The sequence below is a fragment of the Pieris rapae genome, chromosome 4, assembly GCF_905147795.1.
Source record: "Pieris rapae chromosome 4, ilPieRapa1.1, whole genome shotgun sequence".
NCBI classification, from domain to species: domain Eukaryota; kingdom Metazoa; phylum Arthropoda; class Insecta; order Lepidoptera; family Pieridae; genus Pieris; species Pieris rapae.
In genome coordinates this window covers 710,283-731,723 of record NC_059512.1, presented here as the reverse complement: position 1 = coordinate 731,723, position 21,441 = coordinate 710,283, and the positions used below count along the sequence as shown (strand labels likewise).

General features: G+C 33.5%; 3 protein-coding genes across 5 annotated transcripts; 2 read left to right on the top strand and 1 right to left on the bottom strand.

The window, feature by feature from the left end:
* Window positions 1-801: 801 nt before the first annotated feature.
* LOC110997138 (protein chiffon) lies at window positions 802-8,052 on the top strand. Of its 2 annotated transcripts, XM_022265140.2 has the most exons (7): window positions 802-1,046; window positions 1,119-1,204; window positions 3,003-3,188; window positions 3,691-3,794; window positions 3,870-4,001; window positions 4,098-5,224; window positions 5,518-8,052. In XM_022265140.2, the coding sequence occupies exons 1-7, from the start codon at window positions 1,007-1,009 to the stop codon at window positions 6,558-6,560; spliced, it is 2,718 nt and encodes a 905-aa protein (XP_022120832.2). In that variant the 5' UTR covers window positions 802-1,006; the 3' UTR covers window positions 6,561-8,052. The 2 variants fall into 2 exon arrangements, with proteins under 2 accessions (XP_022120832.2, XP_022120835.2); XM_022265143.2 differs by lacking the exons at window positions 802-1,046; window positions 1,119-1,204 and adding an exon at window positions 1,549-1,975 and having other exon boundaries at window positions 5,518-8,047.
* A 260-nt stretch (window positions 8,053-8,312) lies between these two features.
* Window positions 8,313-9,460, bottom strand: LOC110997139 (acyl carrier protein, mitochondrial). Of its 2 annotated transcripts, none has more exons than XM_022265145.2 (3): window positions 9,231-9,460; window positions 8,788-8,898; window positions 8,313-8,646 (listed from the first exon to the last, which is right to left on the bottom strand). In XM_022265145.2, exons 1-3 carry the CDS (start codon window positions 9,396-9,398, stop codon window positions 8,467-8,469), a joined length of 459 nt encoding a protein of 152 aa, XP_022120837.1. In that variant the 5' UTR covers window positions 9,399-9,460; the 3' UTR covers window positions 8,313-8,466. The 2 variants fall into 2 exon arrangements, with proteins under 2 accessions (XP_022120837.1, XP_022120836.1); XM_022265144.2 differs by lacking the exon at window positions 8,788-8,898 and adding an exon at window positions 8,933-9,046 and having other exon boundaries at window positions 9,231-9,457.
* A 168-nt stretch (window positions 9,461-9,628) lies between these two features.
* LOC110997155 (protein HID1) lies at window positions 9,629-20,667 on the top strand. Its single transcript, XM_022265174.2, has 17 exons — window positions 9,629-9,791; window positions 9,873-10,086; window positions 10,253-10,398; window positions 10,728-10,781; window positions 11,065-11,264; window positions 11,772-11,913; window positions 12,344-12,415; window positions 13,148-13,342; window positions 13,467-13,557; window positions 14,291-14,521; window positions 14,932-15,096; window positions 15,504-15,642; window positions 16,075-16,178; window positions 17,340-17,476; window positions 17,927-18,075; window positions 18,505-18,663; window positions 19,098-20,667. Exons 1-17 carry the CDS (start codon window positions 9,726-9,728, stop codon window positions 19,159-19,161), a joined length of 2,328 nt encoding a protein of 775 aa, XP_022120866.2. The 5' UTR covers window positions 9,629-9,725; the 3' UTR covers window positions 19,162-20,667.
* The last annotated feature ends 774 nt before the right edge of the window (window positions 20,668-21,441 follow it).

The following is a 21,441-nucleotide window of genomic DNA, read 5'->3' as shown; positions in this document are numbered from 1 at the left end:
GTCATCATTTTTCTTCATCGCGCCCAAAGAAATATAAGTTCAAATATATCGTTCTTCAAGTTTACTTAAAAGTGGTCCCACTATTAAAGTTATCGGCGAGTTATTTTCAAACACTTAAATTTTGTTTAAAATTTAAATCTTTCAACTCAAACCAATTAAGTCTATGAAATGTATTGAGTATAGATTATTCAACCGCTTATAGATTGACCCAAATTTTATATTTCGCAAATATAGGTCATTTAAATTCATTGGTGGATAAACGATACATTTGTTATCATTTTAGGTATGAGCAATTTGTGCGTCAGCAGTCCGCAAGCCTACCTTTAGTAAGTATATAGCCTAGCATTGAACAAGTAATCAATAGTCCGCGTATGTATAATCTCGTTGAATCGGGGTTCAATAACGTATCATAAACTGTTATATAGGTAGCTGAAAGGTTTTGTTTTTTATTGTTTACAGTTACTGACTAGAATCTATCTACGACTATCTAATATATATACAACATGCCTTTTTTTAATGCTTAAAATCTTCTATTTTATTCGTTGTTCCGATTTTTATAATATGTATTAATAATCTGTTATCATCCAATTAAAAAATCAGTTTTAACATCTTTAATTTAAAATAACGCACGCCAATAGTATTAAATTAAAAAAAGTATAAATAATTATAATAATAAAAAAGGTATTGTAATCATTTATTAAAAAAAAGATATCGATTTTCTTATTGATTGTCTGTCGTAGATCATTAAGTATCTGTCAGAATTTATAACTCAACAGCTGGCACTGACGTTTCAAACTGATTACTGAGATATCAATTTTCAGGGGTCGTAGAAACAAGGGTCAAATTGAAATAAATGTGATTTAAATCTCACTTAATATTCTGTTCAAATTAATTTACAATCCCATAGAAAATTAAATATGTCTTAGAAGTGGAGAATATCGTAAATTTGGCAACCTAGTAGTAGTCAACGTATTTGTTAAGTGCAAAATTATTATACAATAACAGGATGGTTTCGACGGCGCTGCTTCAAGAAAAGTATAACAAAAGTGCGTAAAGTCGTCCTGATCGTGACATAATCCGTCAGAAAACATAATTAAATGGTTATATTATTGTTACAGTTAGAAATAACTTCTGTTTTTATCTGGATATACAAGAATCCGCTATGTGTCGATCACTCTCCCGCAGATTACAGGATATGGGTTTAGTAAGTAATAGTGAAATGTTTTTTTTCGCGCCATAACAATATACTTTAACTCGTTTTTAAAATTTCCAACGAAGTATTGTGAATCTATTGAATTTGGTTATATGTAGACATTTACTACTAAGTACTATACGAATAAGTAGGAACGTCGTTATTTGTTTCTATATAACAAGTGATCTCTGCTATATATAAGTTGGTTTCTTTAAAAACGTTTCTTTTATAAAATGTTGCTTAATAATTTCGTTGCTTTTAATGTTGTTAACTATATATTTATACAAGCTCATTTTATTTATATATAATTAATTGCTATTTATATCATCGAACAAATTCTTGCCAAGCAAAAATTGAATGCAAAGTATCATTTTCAAAAAAGCAGTCGTATATTTAATAATGTGTTATTCGTGTATCGGAACGTATTTATAAATAAGCCAATAGAATGCGTTTCCCTTTCCAAAGCGTACCAGTACGGCAGCGCCTCTAGCGATCTAAATGGAAACTATAGCAAATAATCTCCATCTTGTATGACAGATTTGTGTTTGTTATTACTTTTTCGTTTCTACTACCAAAATGAAGATAAATAAATCTTAAAAGTATTTATAACATGAATTGATACAACAAGGAATGTTGAAAACATTTAGTGTGGTGAATGTTTCATTTGTGTATTGTAAATTTATGTAATTCAAGCTGTGACGAAGTGTCCTGTCTCAGTGATTGGTATATAGTTACTTATTTTTGTGATAAGCGGAGCGCGGGGGACTCGCGGGCGACTTTTGTGTGAGTATATACCACCTCAATTAATTGCACATACCGTTTTATGTATTATATCTATTAGATCTGGTCAGAAATTACTTGTAAATAGAGGTGTTTTAGCGGCTAGTTACGCGCGTACCTTGCGTTCGATTTTAGGTCATCTTTTGTATGGACGCGTTAAAGCGGCTGTTGTAGAAATGCAACGGGCCGAGGCCGCGCGTCGCGCTCGTTCATGCCGAGCTACTTTGCAACATATTCATATAAAAGCTGTTTGAAATGTAGTTTTCTTTGGCTAACGCGTGTGTATACTTAATTTTTGACAGTTGATATTACTTTATCACTTCAAGACGATTTAGTTCTTATAATGTTATAGCAAGGATGAGATTGGCGTGGCAAAGTAATTTTGTTATTTTTTGCGCGGGACGTTTGGCGCGATTCTCATTTCACATAGCTTTGCTTTGGCGTCAAATTCGCTTTGCATTTCAAGGAAAACTCCTAAGAGTGCGTGCGGACTAGTATGGCTTAGAAATAATCGGCCACTTAAGCGCCACGAGTCCACGACACGTAATTTGCTTATTGTTTTGATGAGGTCCCCTTGTGAGAAACCGGCGTCAGCTATATAAGCTTAAATTTTTGCAACCTGTCATTTTACCTACCTACATAAAATATACAACTAAGCAAATTGATATTCTGATTGTATCCAGAATACCAAATAATATTAAACTTATACCATAATAAAAAAAATTACCACTATGAAACTAATTATAAAAATAATGTGAATTTATAATACAGATAAATTTAAAATTACAATATTAACAGAATTAGTATTTTTTGTTATAGGCTTAAAAATATAATGTATGATTAATGTACATATTGTTTAGTGACATTCTATTACTTTCTTTATATAGAACGGTTGGTAAATGCATAGGAGGCTCATTGCTGCTGCTCATGGGATAACTTTCTTTGGCACACTACAGTGTGATCACAATATGTACTGTACTGTTACTGACAATAAAATCTAAATAACCTAACTACTCCTTTGTTAATGCAGCATCAGGAAGTATTTCTGACTCCTCGGGTGACACACGTAATATTGGACCATAAACCAAGCACTGCCGCATCGAGATGGCCGCGGCGTGAGGGCCGTGCTCGCGTAGATGCGATGCTTGAGAGACTGCGTGCACATTCGCCACCTAAACCAGTGAACCATAACTACATAGAACTAACAGTGCAGAAGGTAAATATGTAATGTATTAGCTTTGTGGCAATATTATACATCCATAAAGTATATAAGGTCTGTTTTTCTGATCTCCTACTTAACTGATTAACTACTATCACTTAAAGACTATCTTCAAAATAAGTTCTTGTATATGTATTGTTTGTTCTGTCATATTCTGTTAAGGTTTTTATTGACAATATGTAGGTTGAATAGTATTCTATAGTAACGACTAGGAAGGTTTCTTTCTCAATATGCATGCTATTATATCTTACAAAAATTCACTTAATATTGCATGTGATATGTTACTCTTATTTTCTAGCAACTTCTTATTATTGATAGTGGTTATCATTACTTACCCAGAGTTGTTCCAAGATAGTATCTTTTAATGGAATGTGTTTTACTAAGAATAATCTTATATCTTGCTAGGTACCGATTCATTTGTGAATTGTGTTTGGGTAAGGGATGATAACATAGCTTTATATTATTTATATATCCTTACAATATATTTATCATCTTTCAGGCTATAAATCTATTGGATAAACTTTATGATACATTCTTCACTCAACGTAAAGCACACATCAACTACTTCAGTAAACATTTTATCAAGATTGAATTTTTGGACAAGTATGGACCACTATTATATATTTAAACTTTTTATTGTGAATAATGTAATTAAAATGATTTCGTTTTTCTTTCCAGTTTGTACAGACCTGTATACAAGGAATTCGATGAGTGGCCTCAAATCTCATTAGAACCAGATCCTGTAAAGGAAAAGAAAAAGTTGCCTGAAAATATTGTCGAAATTCCCACCAACAACAATATTGGTTCAAAGTATGTAAAGCAATTTGATATCTTATTTTATTTAATCACTATTATCAACGATATTATATGGTTCTACTTTCATTATCTATAATTTAAATGTTTCAGGATGACAAGAAAAAGCAGACCTCGTATTAAGGAAAGAGAAATAAAAGAAGAAAAGGGTGGCTATTGTGAAATGTGTAATGTAGACTATGCTGATGCTACACTACATAGAAGATCTCCACATCACTTGGCATTTGTGAGAGATCATGCTAACTTCTTATCTTTAGACTCACTTATTACATCAGGAGCTGATGTCAATACTTTTCTAGACAAAGCAACACCAGTAAATGGTGAAAGAAGATCTCTGAGAAAATTATGTAATGGTGATTCAGAACCAAAGAATAGGCGTTCAAAAAGGTCACAGTCACCAGAACCAGTCAATGGTAATGTAAGCCCAAAACGTAATGGTGGAATTGAGGAAGAAAAGAAACGTAACACAAGATGTAGTAAGAAAGCTAGTGAATCCACACAATCTGAAGATCGTCAGTACTATAAAGTTGTTGGAGTAAGCACTAAGTTAAGATCAAGTGGAGGTTTTACAAAGAAAAAAGAACTACCACCCTGCAATGGAACAAAGCCATTGGTGGTAAAAATTAGAAAAGTGCGCCGGTCTGAATTGTCTGTACTAAGTGACGAAGCTGAACAGTTTATGTTTCCTAAAAGAGCCAGTTCAAGTAGTTCAACATCATCGGATGAAGAACCTGTTGTTCCAGTAAAGACTAGGAAAAAGACCTCGCCCCAACAACCACCGCCTGAGAGGCAGAGATTAGCAAGACCTGTGGCTTTAAAGGAAGAATCTTCAGAGGAAGATATATGGCTTGAGGATAATAGAAAAAAACGACGTGTGCCTCCAGTTGTCAAACGAGGGAGACGGAAATATGTGCGACAGCCACCTAGTAAACCACCAGAACCACAGGAACCAGATCCACCACCAATTAAAATAGAAACTCCAGTAGAACCAGAACCACCTCCACAACCTGAGCCGAATGTTGAGCCAGAAGTAAGTCCTTTACGAGAGGAACCAGTACAGAGGTGTATGAAATGGGAAGATGGAAGATTAAAATATACCCCAGCAGTGGAACAACTGGAGTTTGCTTTTGAATCTGTACCCCACAGTGAGCCATGGTTTAGTACATTTAAGCGGCAAGATCAAGACAAGGTTGTTGCTAAGAATGTTCCTCAGTTTTTTGGTAATTATAAGTTTCAAATAACTAGTAAAGAATTATTATTATTCCATTCTGAGAGGTTTTTAGACTACTCAATAGATTAGATTCTTATAATATTAATGGTGGCTTTACATTCAATCTTCATTTTAAAATAAACTATAGTCATAATAACAAAGGGAAAAATTTAATTATGTATTAATTTAAATCAAATAATGCTTAGTTTGTGTTGTTTGGTTTTAAAAGAACTTATATTTCCTTTAAGATATTATTTCCATTTCCATTCCTAAACAAATATTAATTTTATTTGTTTTTTGCAGCTCTTTATTCAAAATCGCCAAAGTTACCCTATGAAATTGGTCAGTTACCACCACTTAAACCAAATTGCTGTCCCTTGAGTGACTTGGTAAAAAGAGAAGGAAAAGAAAAACCGGGACCCTCGCGTGCTTATGGGACTAGAGGTATGAAGAAGCAAAGAATGAGGAAACGAACTGCAGCTATATTGGCTATGGAGAACCATCCACGGAAATCACCTAGAGAACATGCTTCAACGTTAGCAATTTTAGGCTCTGCTGGCTTGTTACAACGCCGCAAACATGTAGATGATGCCAAATCTACAGCTTCTGAAGAAACATTAAGTGAAACACTCTCTAAACCTGAACCAGTTCTTACAGAAACACAAGAAACTTCTGAAAGACTGCAACAATTTTTATCTGAGGTTTTTGAAGATGAATCTGACTATGATGTCTCTGAAGATGTAATGGAGAATGACATTTCTGTGATTACATCAAAAGAAATTCCAGACTTCTCTAGTTTAGTATCTGAATGTGAAAAATGTGATCTTATTAGTAATGAAATAAAACAAGATACAGTTAAAACCAGAGAAAGACGAGGCAAATTTAAGAAAAAGAATAGAACTGGCTGGCCTTCTAAGAAAAATAAAAAGAAATCCTCTAGAAATAGCAGCATAGATGACAAAGTTGACAGATTGGACTGTTCCTCAGCAGACCTCGAAACTCTTAGCGAAGCTGATGAAGATAAGTCTGAAAGTGAAGAAAATGTAAAGGAAACTAAGATAGACGAGCTTGAGTTACCATGTCCTATGGATATTGATAATACGTCTAATGATAACAGTGTATTAGAAAATGACAAAAGTATACATGAAAATAAAGATAGTCTGTCACCAAGTTCTGAAAAAAGAACATCATCAGACAGTGAGGAGAAAGTAGAAATTAAGAGGAAAACGCGTGCATTACAGGGCTTGTGTGATTGGCTGCCTGTAGTAAGAGTGGCAAGGGTTGACCCAAATGCAACTCGAAAACTTAGATCTGCTGGTAGAGTCCGATCTAGCAAGCTGAGATAGCATTATCTGCAAACTAGATTGGGCTAAACTCTAAAGACTAGGACAATTGTGTTTTAGATGTTTCATCCCATTTCATTCTTGAAGTAGTGTGATGCAATTGACTGGTAAAACAAAAAATAGAATACATTTGACACCTCATCAAAATTCATTCAACAAGGCAACTGTTGGGTTGGGCATTATATATTTTTTGTAATACAAATTGGAATTTCGTACTGTACAATTGCTTATTTTATGCTGTACATATTAACAATTTGTTAAAAATGTAAAATTACAATTAAAATAAAAACGTAAAAAATTACTAGTACCATTAACTCTAAAGAGAACTGAACATTGTTTCAAAGTTACAGGGAATCCTTTTTATCTATGTCTATCATTCAAAAGTAGAATTCAAATGGAATCATATAATATATATAATCATATAATAATAACATGTGAAGGAATATTTCATCATTATTGACATTTTTTTAACTTTACATACTTGTCTTTTGTATCTAAGATTTACAATTTGATAATAAGAAATGACATTAGACATTTCATTACTGAATTTTATTCAAATATGATAAAATTCTGTATTGATTGATTTAAATTAATTAATGTATTAAGCGGTTTACTTCACTAAAGCTTAACCTGACAGATGTCAAATGTAATTTATTAAATTGCTAAACTACTACTATAATGCTGAAACTATCTACTACAAAGTATTACTTCAAAATACATTTCATTACATGTTAAATAGTAATTTTTATAAAAGAATTATGATTTACCAATCATTTGCCTCATACTTTAACAAGTACAAAGTCTAATTCACTAAAACAATTAATGATTGTGTAGACTATGAGTGTGAGCTACACATTTTGATCTCTGACATATCTGCTGTAACAACATTTTAAAATTCCCCAGGTTATTTTTACTTCATAAAATTATGGTAACAGAACAAAACAATATAGGATTGCTAGTAAAAGCACTAACAAATTTTTTTTGCGTCCCATGTTATGTAGATATGTCCAATTCCTATCAGACTTTTTGAGTATTTGGCCATTTTACATCCTGAAGCATTCCATTAACATCTAAAACTAAAAATATCCTATATCATTTATTTAAATGGATAATTTATTTTGTATGTTTTAGTATCAGAATGTTTATTTAGTTTGAAAGATTCAGTATTTATGAATGAGGCTGATTGCAGTCATGTAAATAATTTGTATAGATTGTACTTGTATAGATTTTGTTATTTAGTTATTGTATGAAGAGTGGCGAAGCGAGCTTACTCTATACATAAATGTTTTCATATGCTTAAAAGTTTCTTTTTTAATGAAGTTGTTTACTGTCAGTTTATGAGTAAAGTTGTAAAATAAAAGAAATAACTAATACAATAATGTCATTATTTTACCAATTGCGAATCCTAAAGCCAGTTAATTTCTTCTGTAAAAGCCATTCTTAGTGATTTTTGGTAATGCACTATGCAATATGCATACAACATTTACTCTAAGGATTGGGTGCTTTGATTCTCGTTACAAACATAAATTGGCTTTATTGTTTATCGGACCCTGCCAAATCTGTGTTATTCTTCCTGAGTAGAAACTGTATCTAATACACAACAACACATCTAGCTTCTTAATAAAATTGAGAAAATATGTAGTGTGACAAAATGAGTTTAAATCTCCAAAATTATTAATGGACACATATTTTTATGATGAAATAAATGTACTTATGTGGCAGGTTACTAAAATTATTTATAAATAAAAAGGCCAATGATCTACTCTAACAGGCATATAATGAAATATAAACAATTTACATTTTTACATCTTTTGATGTTCAGACATTCAGTGCTTGTTTTTTCAAATTAAAACAAATCTAGGTACTATGCTGAATTGTAGATCAAATCAAAATTTTAAGATCTAAAAACTTATTCAAATATGTCTTCTTTATCACAAATATATTGAACTATGTCTTTAGGTCTTAGGAGTCTCTCTGCGTCTCCATCAGGGATTTCGAAGCCAAATTCATCTTCCATTGCCATAATAACTTCTACATGGTCTAGTGAATCAAGACCCAGGTCTTGAATGAAATGTGATTCCAAGGAAAGCTAAAAGAGAAAAATATGTTATAAAACGTATAATTATGAATATTAAATTTTGTTGTGTGACAGTCAGCTAGGCCTCATTATTAAATTAATATTGATTTAGTATACAGAATGCAGGCACAATGAAAACTCAGGGGTATCTACCTTCTCAGGATTAACTTTATCAAACAGTTGTAGAACAAGAAGCACTCTACTTTTAATAAGATCAATGGTTAGTGGAGGGCCATGGCTGTAGTTGCGCGCGAATTGCGGCTTCTGAAACAAAGTGGAAAAAAATGTAAATAGATACCTGCACACTAGTTAGTTTGTCGTAAGCCTTGCACACTTTCATCACTCGGTCTGCTATGTCCTGAGGTGTGACCTTACGCACGGGCCCTGTGGCATATTGACGGGAACGTGATACCTAAACATTTCAGGAGTTCTATAGGCACAAGTTATGCAATAATTGAAATGAGGTTATAAATCCACAGTAATTTTTTGAGCTGTTTCAGTACCTCATAACAAATCTAAGCGTCTTACACTATAAGAGTATCATTTAACTGTATCAAATTAATAATAATGCCTTGAACAAAGGATGAGGAACTTACCCCATTCTGTAAGTCAGAAGTATTGTATAGTTTTGCGATAGTTTTCACCGTGTGATATTTTTGTTGCAAAGCTACAGTGGACAGCCGGCACACGACCGGAGTTTTAATTGTGGTGGATTTCCGCAACAATCCACTAAAAGCACTTCGAATAAGACTTGCTGCAGCCATTTTCGGGCTCAATATTTTATAACAGACAAGAGAATTAAGTGCAACAAAATTGTCAATAGCAGCCAGCCATAGGATATAGCAGAAAAATTAGAATCATAGGATATAGCTGTATCTTCGTAAGCTACGTAAATTAAACATTTTCTGTTGAAACGATTATATAGAAAATAGAAACCTGCAGTCATTGTCGAACAGAATCTGTCAATAGCGTCAGTTTGAAGTTTATATTTTTTAATTTTAAAATTCCAATTTGATTTGTTTTGTGTAGACGTAGGTGGAAAATGTTCTCAAGTTGATAATCATACAGAAAATAGGAAATTTATGTAGAAAATGGGTAATGCTGACACGAAACTCAATTTCCGAAAAGCGGTAGTGCAACTAACATCAAAAAACCAAGTAAAAACACACGATAAACAAATGTATCTTGCGTGTTAGAATGTAGAGGTTTCTATATATCGATTTTAATTATTATTCTAGCCTATTGACGCAGCAGATGATAACTTCTGGGATCAGTTTTGGTCGGAAACTGTAACCAATGTGCAAGATGTTTTTGCTTTGGTACCGGGAGCAGAGATCCGAGCCCTTCGCGAGGAATCTCCTAATAATCTTGCCACCCTTGTATACAAAGCCGTGGAAAAAATGGTTAAGATTGTGGACAACAGCTGTCGAACACAACGAGAACAACAGACTGGTAATTAGTGGATTGCAACTATCATTGTTTAAAAAAAAATTTGCGTATCACAGTTTTTTTACCAAGTAAAATGTAATGTAATTTATAATATGTATAGTGTTTTTAATGCTAAGTATAATTTACCTACAGAGATACAACAGATTTTAATATATTTGAATATTTGTAGCTCTGAACTGTGCTAGACTTCTTACTCGTGTACTGCCATATATGCTAGAAGAACCTGAATGGCATAGCTTCTTTTGGTCTTCACTCCCAGCTGCTACTGAAAATGAGTCAGTGCCTCTTGCACAGTCACTGATTAATGCTATGTGTGTAAGTAACAATCAATATAAAATAGGAAGATGTATATTTTTGTTACAATTAAGTTTTATGTACAATATAGATTTGAACAACCAAACATATTGAATAAGGCTATTGGGTTTTTGAAACTGTAACAACTATCTGAAAACCCATCATTTATCCAAAAAAAATGTTCTCTTTGTAAAATTCTCCTTACCATAAATCCATTAGGATACTAGTGTGATTCACAGTAATTTTATTTACATGATCCAATAACTAGTTAAAAGTGTTCATGGGATTTTTTATGATTATATAGATCAAAATGTTTTACAATGTATGAGAAAATTATTGATTTATTACAGGATCTCCTCTTTTGTCCTGACTTCACTGTGACTAGTTCGAAGAGATCTGGCCCAGTAAGTATTAAAATGTCATATGGAAAAGCATTTCATACTAATTGTATAGGCTTGTTGCTAATATGTAAAGTACTTCCACCAAGATTGCATCAACATTCATTTCACAATGCCTTTGTAGTTTAAAATTATTGAAGATGTTGTCATGGTATTGAGTATTATGCTTTCATTATTTAGTTAACTCTTTTTTTATTATTATTAGTACATTAATTAAAGAGATAACTCTTTTCTATCCTCAATCATCTATTGCATGAGAGTAATACATGAATAAATTTTACTAAATTAGGAACGGGCTGAAGAATTATCATCTCTAGACAGCTGTGAATATATTTGGGCTGGCGGAGTTGGATTTGCCCGGAGTCCGGCTCATTGTGCTCAACATGAGGCAAATAGAACAGAACTATTGCGGTTATTGCTGACTTGCTTTAGCGAGACTATATATAGGCCCCCGCAACAGGCAGCTACTCATCATAATAAGTGGATTGCGTGAGTGACATTCCATTTTAATAATGTTAACCATGGTAATGAATAAAGTCATATAGTCATTTTGTAAAAGCATATGTTGACTTTTAGTTTTATAGATTGATAATGATGTCGATTGATGATAGATAATGTCTATTGTCTATAGATCCAAAAGAAAATTGCTAAGTGACACATGACATGCATTGTGTGCCATAGAACTTTAGTAATTCACTCACAGAGTACTGTAAACAATTGCATAGAATCACCTACTTGTCTATAGGTTGTAGCTGGAACTATGGATGGTAGTATGGTAAACTATGGTTTCCTTTTCAAAAGTTCGATTTGACTTTACATTTATGTTCAAACGTTAATGGAAATATCGTTCAACATGTTAATTTTAGCTTTAGTTTTTTTGACGATTCACCTTAAGTGATATCGACTGTCATGGAAACATTAAAGGACTCGTAAGTGCGTTGCCAGTATGTACCCTGTTTATCATTATTGCTTTTAAATATGATAAAATATTTTCAGCTACCTCACGAGTCCGGATAACCGACATGCCTTGCCTCTATTCACATCGTTACTGAACACAGTCTGCTCATACGATCCTGTTGGTTTGGGTGTGCCATACAACCATTTGTTGTTTGCTGACACCCTCGAACCACTTGTTGAGGTATGTCTTGTAAATTAAAGTTCCATAAAATTCATCCTAATGAAAATACTGTTAATGGTGCTTTATTGTTTATGTTAAAACCAATAAGAACTTGTGTATTTTTTTTTGTAAATTTAAATATATAAAATAGAAATTTATAAGTGAACATAGTCTAATGCAAGTCTTCGCCATTTTGATATGTACATTTAATATTGTAAAGTTATTTTTATTTGAATAATACACATTAGTAAAATGCCTGTTTGGCGATCTTTTTGATACTTCCCGCCATTGCACAGAATATTATTCAATACGTTCGAATTGTATATTAATTAACAGCACAGATTGCAAAAAAATCCTTTACATTTTTTTTGAATACAGGACGTAGTTATGATCGCGATTTCGTCTTGATGTAGATTTTTGGGACATTCTAAATATTGTTTATGTTTTTTAGGTTGCTTTGCAAGTTTTAATCGTAACATTAGACCATGATACAAGCAATGTCGTCAGCGAAGATTCGGAAGAGGTGAGTTTAATATTGGCCATAAATCTGACTAACATAGGGGGAGATTCAGCGAGCCCTTAACCTGAACGAAGACTTTTTTTTTTCATTTTAGACGTACGGCTATCAGTGAGGCTTTGCTCTAAGAAGACTTATTATTAATATTTTAAGAATGTATTATATTGTGTTGAGAACAGCATTGGCCGAGCTTCAGTGTCTCTCATTTCTGAGGTCGTAGACTTGATTCTGGTGCACCAATGTACTTTCTGTCTATTTTTTTTTTTTATAGAACAGGGGGCAAACGGGCAGGAGGCTCACCTGATGTTAAGTGATACCGCCGCCCATGGACACTTTCAGTGCCAGAGGGCTCGCGAGTGCGTTGCCGGCCTTTTACATTAGTTGAAGGAAAACATCGTGAGGATACCGGCTTGCGTTAGACCCAGAAAAAATTTCCGGCGTGTGTCAGGACAAGAAGCCGATTGCCAAATCAGCACCTCAGCATCAGACATCAGTCTACAGTACTGTGTTCTATGTTGGGGTATTATATTTATTTCATTTTAATTTTATATTGTGTCTATGGGGTAAAAACTCAAAACCTCGCGGTTGAACAAGCGGGTCAACGGGACACGAATCTAACAAATTGGGTCTTACAATTTTTATAAAAAATGTTGATTATTTTTTCGCCGGGAATCGAATCTGTATAAAAGCTTTCCGTAGTCATGGAGGCGATTTTACAGATAAAAATTATCTATTCAGAGTCTACCAGACAACCTGTTCATCAACTATCTATCCCGGATCCATCGCGATGAAGACTTCTCCCTGGTTCTCCGTGGCGTGACTCGTCTCCTCAATAACCCTCTGCAACAGACCTATCTCCCGAACTCTAGCAAAAAGGTCGCACTGCATCAGGAATTGTTGGTGCTGTTCTGGAAGATGTGTGATTATAATAAGGTAATTAATGCCTTTGACTCTAAGATTTAGTTTTTTTTTCTATAGATCAGGGGGCAAACGGGCAGGAGGCTCACCTGGTGTTTAGTTTAAACCTGCCGCAGTTCAACATATATGTTTGTTTCAGAAATTCATGTACTACGTGTTGAAGAGTAGTGATGTTCTGGAAGTGCTGGTACCGATACTATACCATCTGAATGACTCACGCGCCGATCAATGTATGTATACATTTTACATTATATATTAAAGTAATTTCTTATGTTGGAACGAGCTACCCTGAAAAGAGCGTAAAATTTCTTAAAAGGCCGGTATCGCACTCGCGAGTCCTCTGGAATTGAGAGTACCATGGGTGGTATCAGTTAACTTCAAGTGAGCCTGTTTGCCCTTTTTTATTAAAAAAAAAGAGATTTTTATAAACGTATTTTTTTTTTAAATACGGGGGAGTCTAGTATTTAGCAGAAGATTTACTGCAATTTATCCCCCCTCCCCCCCGAACTTTCAGAAAAAGTAAACAAAGCTCTCAAAAATAATTGTACATAAACGTATTAATCAATTATTTACTTTAATTAAGTAAATAATTATTGATCTTGACGTAATCACCAAAATAAGAAAATCGAAGAAACCCCCGCCCCTCCCCTTCCTATGTTGCTTACGTAATACTTGAACGGCCCCTTACTACCACTTCTCAAATAATTATTAATTACTGACTGACTGATAGGCTAATGTTAAAAATACAACGATCCATTGACCTACGATCTTGACTTGCGACTTTACAAACAATTTGTATGACTCCAAACTTGGCGATTAAAAAGAGTGGCGGAGAGTTTCTTGCCAGTTCTCCTTGCCCGCTCTACGCCCCTGACTTACTGGTAGTAAATGTTTTTCTGTTGACATAAGTGTATTATTCTATCAGCAATAGAACACGAATGGGCAATTTAATTTTTTTTTCAGCTCGCGTAGGACTCATGCACATTGGAGTATTCATACTTCTCCTTTTATCCGGGGAACGGAATTTCGGGGTCCGTTTGAACAAGCCCTACTCGGCGACCGTGCCTATGGACATTCCGGTGTTCACGGGCACTCACGCTGATCTCCTAGTCGTGGTGTTCCATAAGGTGGTGACCACGGGACACCAGAGGCTACAGCCATTGTTCGACTGTCTTTTGACTATACTTGTTAATGGTGAGTTAATTTGCTTAACAGATTTATTAATGTAAATATAACCATACATACAGGGTGTTTATCGTAACTCTAAACAAAAACTTTTGCAATTGTTATGGAGTAAAAGATTCATCAATAGATAAAAATACATGTTTTACGTCACGTGACGATGACGTAGCCTGCTTGTAAATAATATGTTTAAGAAGACGAGAATTAGGTGTTTATGAAGTGAGAGAGTGGCGATTTGTGAGGAGGCCTTTGCAAAAAAATGATGATAGAAATATGAATATGTTTGAGTGTAAAAGCATCTGAAATAAAAGGCTATTATTATTGTTAACAGATTTAAAAATAAAATTTATAGGTGTAGGTAGTCGCAAAAAAATATGATAAATTCTTGTCAAGGCTTATACAATTTATTAATATGCTTTCAGTGTCGCCATACCTCAAAACCCTGTCGATGGTGGCATCGACGAAGCTCCTTCATCTCCTAGAAGCATTCAGCACGCCATGGTTTCTCTTCTCCCAACCCCAGAACCACCACCTTGTATTCTTTTTACTCGAAATGTTTAATAACATGATACAGTATCAGTTTGATGGTAAGTTTTCCTACCAATTCGACTTAGGGACCTTCAACAGCGTATCAAGTCTTAAAGGCCGGCAACGCACTCGCGAGCTCTCTGGCACTGTGTTTGGGGCGGTCTTGCCCATTTGCCCCTATTTTGAAAAAATTGTTTCTTATAATATATGCAAACGATATTTTTTTATCTATTACCTTAATTACACAAATACTGATTGTATAACCCCAAAACCTTTATTTTAAACTTTTATTTTCGCCTTTATATTTAGTTTAAACTGCCCAACCATAGACAAAAAGGTCGATGGCACGGGTCCAGGCACAGATGGCCTAAATTTATTTTATCACTAAACACATACAGAATTCTGAAGCACAGACATTCATTGTATATTGAAATCGAACATCTTTAATATTTTCTATTGGTTTTAGGAAATTCAAATTTAGTGTACACAATAATCCGCAAGAGGGCGGTTTTCCACAATTTAGCGAATTTACCTCACGAACACGCTTCCATCGCGAAGTCTTTGGCCGCAGCCAACGCCAAAGATACAGACAAAGCCCTACCCAGGTATTCATTATTTATTTAAAATTACATTTATTATAATTAACACAATATAAACTTATGAATTTCCACCCCCCACCCCACCTCTTGTCCGTAAAACAAAGCAAAGCTCTCAAAAATAATAGTAAATAAACATAATATTTTTTTATAAAAAATTTAAAAATGTTTAAAAAATATATAATTACTGTGTATTAAAGAGTGGCGGAGAGTTTATTGCCAGTTCTTCTCTTCCGTTCTACGTCCTTAATTTGAGAACTGGCATTAAATGTAAAATTTGAAGCATTTATTGTATATTTCTTTTTTTTGACGTTCATAAGTGTACATTATGTTACCTATATTAATAAATGATTTTTGAATTTGAATTTGTGACGTCATCACCAACAAACAAAAATAAACAAAAAAATGCAATTTGTCTAAAAGTAACCGTTTTTCATTCAGATCCCGCAGTGCAGAGTCAGTCGTGGAGGCTGCGATGGAAGGTTCTCGACCGGCGCAGCCTGCTGAACCTGGGACCCTCAATCCCACCTTACCGGATACACCTGGTGAGGTTTTATAAGTAAACAAACATCTCCTGCGATCTCTTGTAGGCGACCCAAAAAAAAAACTCAGACAGAAAAGATTTTAAACATTTTCCACTTTTTTTAATAATAGCTGTGTTTTTTTTTTATTTATAAATTTTTTTTTTGGGTTTTTTGTACTTTTTTTTTGTCTCCTTTGCCGATGACTACACAGCACAACAGCACGATCGGTAAATTAAATACTACGCTGTCATTTTATTACAAAAAGTAACTAAACTTATATTTGTTGTATCCAAGGGCCTTTAAGATTACTTGATTTTTTTATGCAGTAAGTACATCTATGACGTCATTACAGCGAGGTGCCTAGTTCTGTGTGTATACACACCCTTACAATCACGCCAACAATGATTAGGTATTACTTTGTTAACAATATTTCCATCCGCAAATGTTTGAACCTTTTTTATATATTATGTATTCCATCTTTAACTATGTTATTAGTATAAATGATTTTTTTTTCATATATATAAGTTGTAGGATTACGAAATATTTTATGTATAAACTAGCGACCCGCCCCGGCTTCGAACGGGTGCAATGCTGATACTAAATACACTACAGAAAATCTATGAACGTTATATAAAAATGTGGGATATGCATAAGAGATAGACATATACCATCACGGACTTTTCTGTAGACCTTTTCAATGTGTACAATACTTAGTACATTATTTTGATAAAACTCGTAGGGTTCAGCCTGCGTTTGCAATATAAGCGGAAAAAATGTAATTATTTACGACATCACATTAGAAACCTCAAACATAACAGTACTTCTCCACTATTTAATGGTTGTTATTATACATATAAACCTTCCTATTGAATCACTATATCTATTAAAAAAAACCTTTGAAAAAAAAACCTAAAAAGACTTTGTTTATAATATTATGGAGTGAAGACAATTTTCCGCAGCTCAGAAAGTTCGCAAGAAGATTGATTTGTGCGTTTGGAATTAATTATAAATGCGAGCAGTTCTCTTTATTGATGAGAGTCAATCGACGCATAACTTGGAAAATTATTTACGTATTTGTATCAGTGGAAAGTTTTATTTTATTTTTTATATTATACTTAAGATGTTTTCATTTATGGAATTATAGATTGCTATCACAGATTAATTTAATATTTTAATATTTAGCGATAGCAACAATGACAGAGCGTGAATCCGCGCATCCGCCTGCGCGTGAGCAGTTATTGCCTCGAAGGTCCGGAGATGGAGAGGATCGGACTGACACTGAATCTGACAGGGAGGATGTCACGCGGACTGTTGCCCATGTGAGTCACTTATAAACATTACTTATCTATTAATAGTGAATAACTGCGCATTTTAACGCACTGAAGAGATACTACCAGTTTTTATTAGGCCTCTTACTCTATATTTATATATTAGGAAATTTCTTAATGTAAGTATGTACATATATGTAAAATAAGGTTCCACACCACAAAAGAGGGGATATTGGGAAATTAATATTATTAAAAAAGCTTCTTACGCACTTGCGACACTTCTAGCGTTGCGAGTGGCTTTCCTTAAGTTACTTTGAAGGAGGTAAGGATTTTCTTTTATTATAAAAAATGAGATAAAAACCATGAAAGATGATATTTTTTTTATTTTGAAATAGTCTAAAAATATCTTTGTGTCTTGTGTGAAATGACTGATGGAACTGATGATGAAGACCGACATTTAAAATTTCTGGTTATAGTTTGTTAATATAAAAATGTTTGTAGCGGGATAGCCTCCGCTTGAACGATAAGCCAGAAGGCTGGAAGGCCAGCAGCGAGTGGGTATCCAGTTGGCGAGGAAGGCTGCCCTTGCAGACCATCATGAGACTTCTGCAAGTTCTGGTCCCACAGGTGGAGAAGATCTGCATTGACAAGTAAGGAGGTAGCTTCGTATGATGCGATACGGATTATTTCAAGCGAAATTTCTCTACACATAGACAATTGGCACATACAGTTTCGGAGAAGCTCTCCAAAACCTCAGATAACATCAGAATACTGGATTTTAACGGTCTTTTGAATGGGTTAATTAGCCTCCAAGATACTGGCTTTGCTCAAAAAGGCGAGACGGTACTTCATTCCAGGTCATCTCTTGGTGGGAGCTTTCCAGTACCAGCTCCTTCCACTTGACCGATCGAAGAGCGATTCGAATCATGGACGTCCAGTTACTTTGCGAGAGGCTTGATCCCATGGCATTGCGTAGAGATGTGATCACTGCATCATAAAGCAAAAATCTATTTATTCAAAAAGAATCTAATTATATTCTAGCAGGGAATTAAAACCTCTAAGCAAGATTTTTTTAACAGGGGTCTCACTGATGAGTCGGAAATCCTCCGTTTCCTCCAGCATGGGACGTTGGTGGGCCTCCTACCGGTACCACATCCGATTCTTATTCGGAAGTACCAGCCTAATGCTGGAACAGCTGCATGGTTCCGCACTTATATGTGGGGGGTGATATATATCAGGTATTTTTTTACTTTATTCTTGTGTATTAACCCATTTTAAAAAGGTTATAAGTAAGCTTTAAAATTTGACAATACTTCTGTATTCTTCACATATGAAATTTTGTGTGTGTTTGGTTGTCCAAATTTCTCGTAATTCAAAAGTCACGCCTAGTTCCATATATTCCAATTAAGGCACTCAAAGTGTCATCAAAATCGGTTCAGTCGTTTTTTATGTCAAGGGCATTTTTACTGATATGTATTAGACGTTGGTTTTAATCGTTCTACTATAAGTTTTTATATTTCAGTACATAGTTTATTAATTAAAAAATCGGTTTCAACCAAAGTACTTCTGTCTCTTTCTATCACAGCGTAAACACAATTTGACAGAAAGAGACGAAAGTACTTCATAAGTTTTAGTAGAATTGGTTGAAAATTTTTTTCTTTTTTTTTTTCAGAAATGTTGACCCACCAATCTGGTACGACACGGACGTCAAGCTTTTTGAAATTCAGCGAGTTTAATTATCATGCTATTGATTTAAATATAATATTTTATCCTTAGGTTAAAAAAATTGGAATCATTTGATTAACACATATTAAATTATTGAAATGAGTTTGAAAATAAATTTAATAAACATTACTCTAGTTTAAAATTTAATAAACTTACGCAGTTCTAGAAATCTGTTAATAATCTTATTTATACAAACTTAATTATGCAACACTTTAAAACTATACTTTCGTCTCCTTCTGCAAAGTGTGTTTACGCTATGATAGAATGAGACAAATAAAATAATTGGTTTCATTTAAAATCGTTAATGTAATTTTATTATTTAATTAGTTAAATTTATATTTATTAAGAGTTTTAAGTTCATAACGTTAGCTATATTTTTTTGTTTAACGCAATTTTAGATGTGACATTATTTCTTTATTTATATACCAAAACTCAGGTTTTTAAAGTAGTTCACAATTCTTTTACGCCTTTGATTATGATTTTTGATGAATTTTTATAAAGTTATTGTCGGTTCGGTTGTAGTCAACGATTTATTCATATTGTATCTGTATATAAAATAAGCCAATACAATAAATAGAGAAATTTCAATCGTTTTTGCGTTTGTTAAATTTTCGTTTTTTTTTATTACATTTTTAAAATGATTTCTAACCCGTAATCATATATAAAAAATATTTTGGAAATACATATATATCGAAAGTTAATTGTGAATGGTTACCGATTACCGAATCGAAAGCATATGGTATGATGTTTATATTAGATTTCTCCATATTTTTTTAATAAGTCATAATAACGTGATATTTTTTTTAGTTTTGCTTGTGTGGCGTGACTTTTGCAATAGTGTCTTAACTTACTGGCCTAGTTAATATAATAATTATTGTGTTATAACTTTAATGAGCACATTCCAAGGACGAATATTGCGACAGAATTTAATATTGAGTCGAAAGGCGCGTTGCGTATCGTTAGCGAGTTTACGTACGTAATTTTACGAAACGCGCCATCATTTTCTTCGTTTTACATTCACCAGGATATGTATGGTGCATTACAGACTCTTAAATGTATCCTTATTGGATATGAGACCATATTTTCAAAGGCGTCTTCGTGACTCTTTGAATCCACTGTAATGTAAGCGATTATAACATTGAAAATATTTACGCTGTCTTACAAGTTTTTATATCAACGTGTGCAAGGGAGACAGCTGTATTTTTATCTTTTTCTTCCAAGTGAGATTTCCTTGTTTATGTTACCTTGTATATTTAGGCATAGATTATTTTCAGGGCATGTGTGATGTCTATCTTTGTCTTGCTGTATACAAAAGAGAGAGAGAGTATTGTAATATTGTTAATCCTAGTAGATATTGTTTCGTGAACTATGTTTTGTGATACTTTTCATCTGCCTATAGATTATACCAAAATGCATTTCATTTTACGTAATTAATTTCGAATTTTATGTTAGATTTATCTATTTATTTTACTATATCACTAATGTACTTAATGTTATAAATAAAAACTTGAGCTTTATATTGTTTTATTGTATTTTCTAATTTTAATAATAGCATGAAAAATGTGGGTTGTAAAAATAAAATATGCTGTTTCGTTGATAATTTTTTTGATATTAACAACCTCCCCCACTATAGGTTTCCAGCCCAACCTAACCCTGTTCGTTTTAACTACAGATATCATTATTTCTCTGGTAATCTCACTCAGGTATTCTTGATTGTACACATGTGTTACCAAGCCACAAAGGTAATCTATACTATATTCTAAAAGGAATAAGAGATAAGAAAACAACTATTTTTTATAGATTTTCGTTCTATTCATATTCATTGAAGGTCATCCATCTTAATTTCACATTTAAAATTCAGCAGCGCCACAACTGAGTTATACCAGTCGATTTTCTTTTCTATTATATATATTTTTACTTCATTAGCAGGAAAATTATAAAGAGCAAGTTATCTGACTTAACCGCTGATTAGGACTACTAGAATATATCACAGTGAAAAATACTAGGTGAAGGATTCAAATTTTAACTTAAAAATACGTAACTTGTATTGGTCAAACGCCATGTTAAAACTTTTCCTCGTATGGAACTTTGTGTGTAGAAGAATTGATTATAATTATGTAGCTACTTACAGCTCTGATCGTGCCAGAGATGTGGGATCTAGCTAAAGAAAACTTTTGACACTGTGCATGTTTGACATCACTATGTTACGAAGGGCTTAGCCAAATGAAAATTTGTCAAAACGAATGGTCATTTTCAAACAAATTTAGTTTTCTATAGTCTACATACACTAC

Bases quoted from the DNA above. Each gene is read 5' to 3' on its own strand.
- LOC110997138 (XM_022265140.2), top strand. From the start codon at position 1,007: ATGGTTTCGACGGCGCTGCTTCAAGAAAAGTATAACAAAA. The intron at 4,002-4,097 runs GTATGTAAAGCA...TAAATGTTTCAG, and splicing joins AACAACAATATTGGTTCAAA to GATGACAAGAAAAAGCAGAC. The intron at 5,225-5,517 runs GTAATTATAAGT...TGTTTTTTGCAG, and splicing joins GAATGTTCCTCAGTTTTTTG to CTCTTTATTCAAAATCGCCA.
- LOC110997139 (XM_022265144.2), bottom strand. From the start codon at position 9,398: ATGGCTGCAGCAAGTCTTATTCGAAGTGCTTTTAGTGGATTGTTGCGG. The intron at 9,047-9,230 runs GTAAGTTCCTCA...TGAAATGTTTAG, and splicing joins CTTCTGACTTACAGAATGGG to GTATCACGTTCCCGTCAATA. The intron at 8,647-8,932 runs GTATCTATTTAC...TTTCTCTTTTAG, and splicing joins ACAAACTAACTAGTGTGCAG to CTTTCCTTGGAATCACATTT.
- LOC110997155 (XM_022265174.2), top strand. From the start codon at position 9,726: ATGGGTAATGCTGACACGAAACTCAATTTCCGAAAAGCGGTAGTGCAA. The intron at 9,792-9,872 runs GTAAAAACACAC...TTATTATTCTAG, and splicing joins AACTAACATCAAAAAACCAA to CCTATTGACGCAGCAGATGA. The intron at 13,558-14,290 runs GTATGTATACAT...TTTTTTTTTCAG, and splicing joins TGACTCACGCGCCGATCAAT to CTCGCGTAGGACTCATGCAC.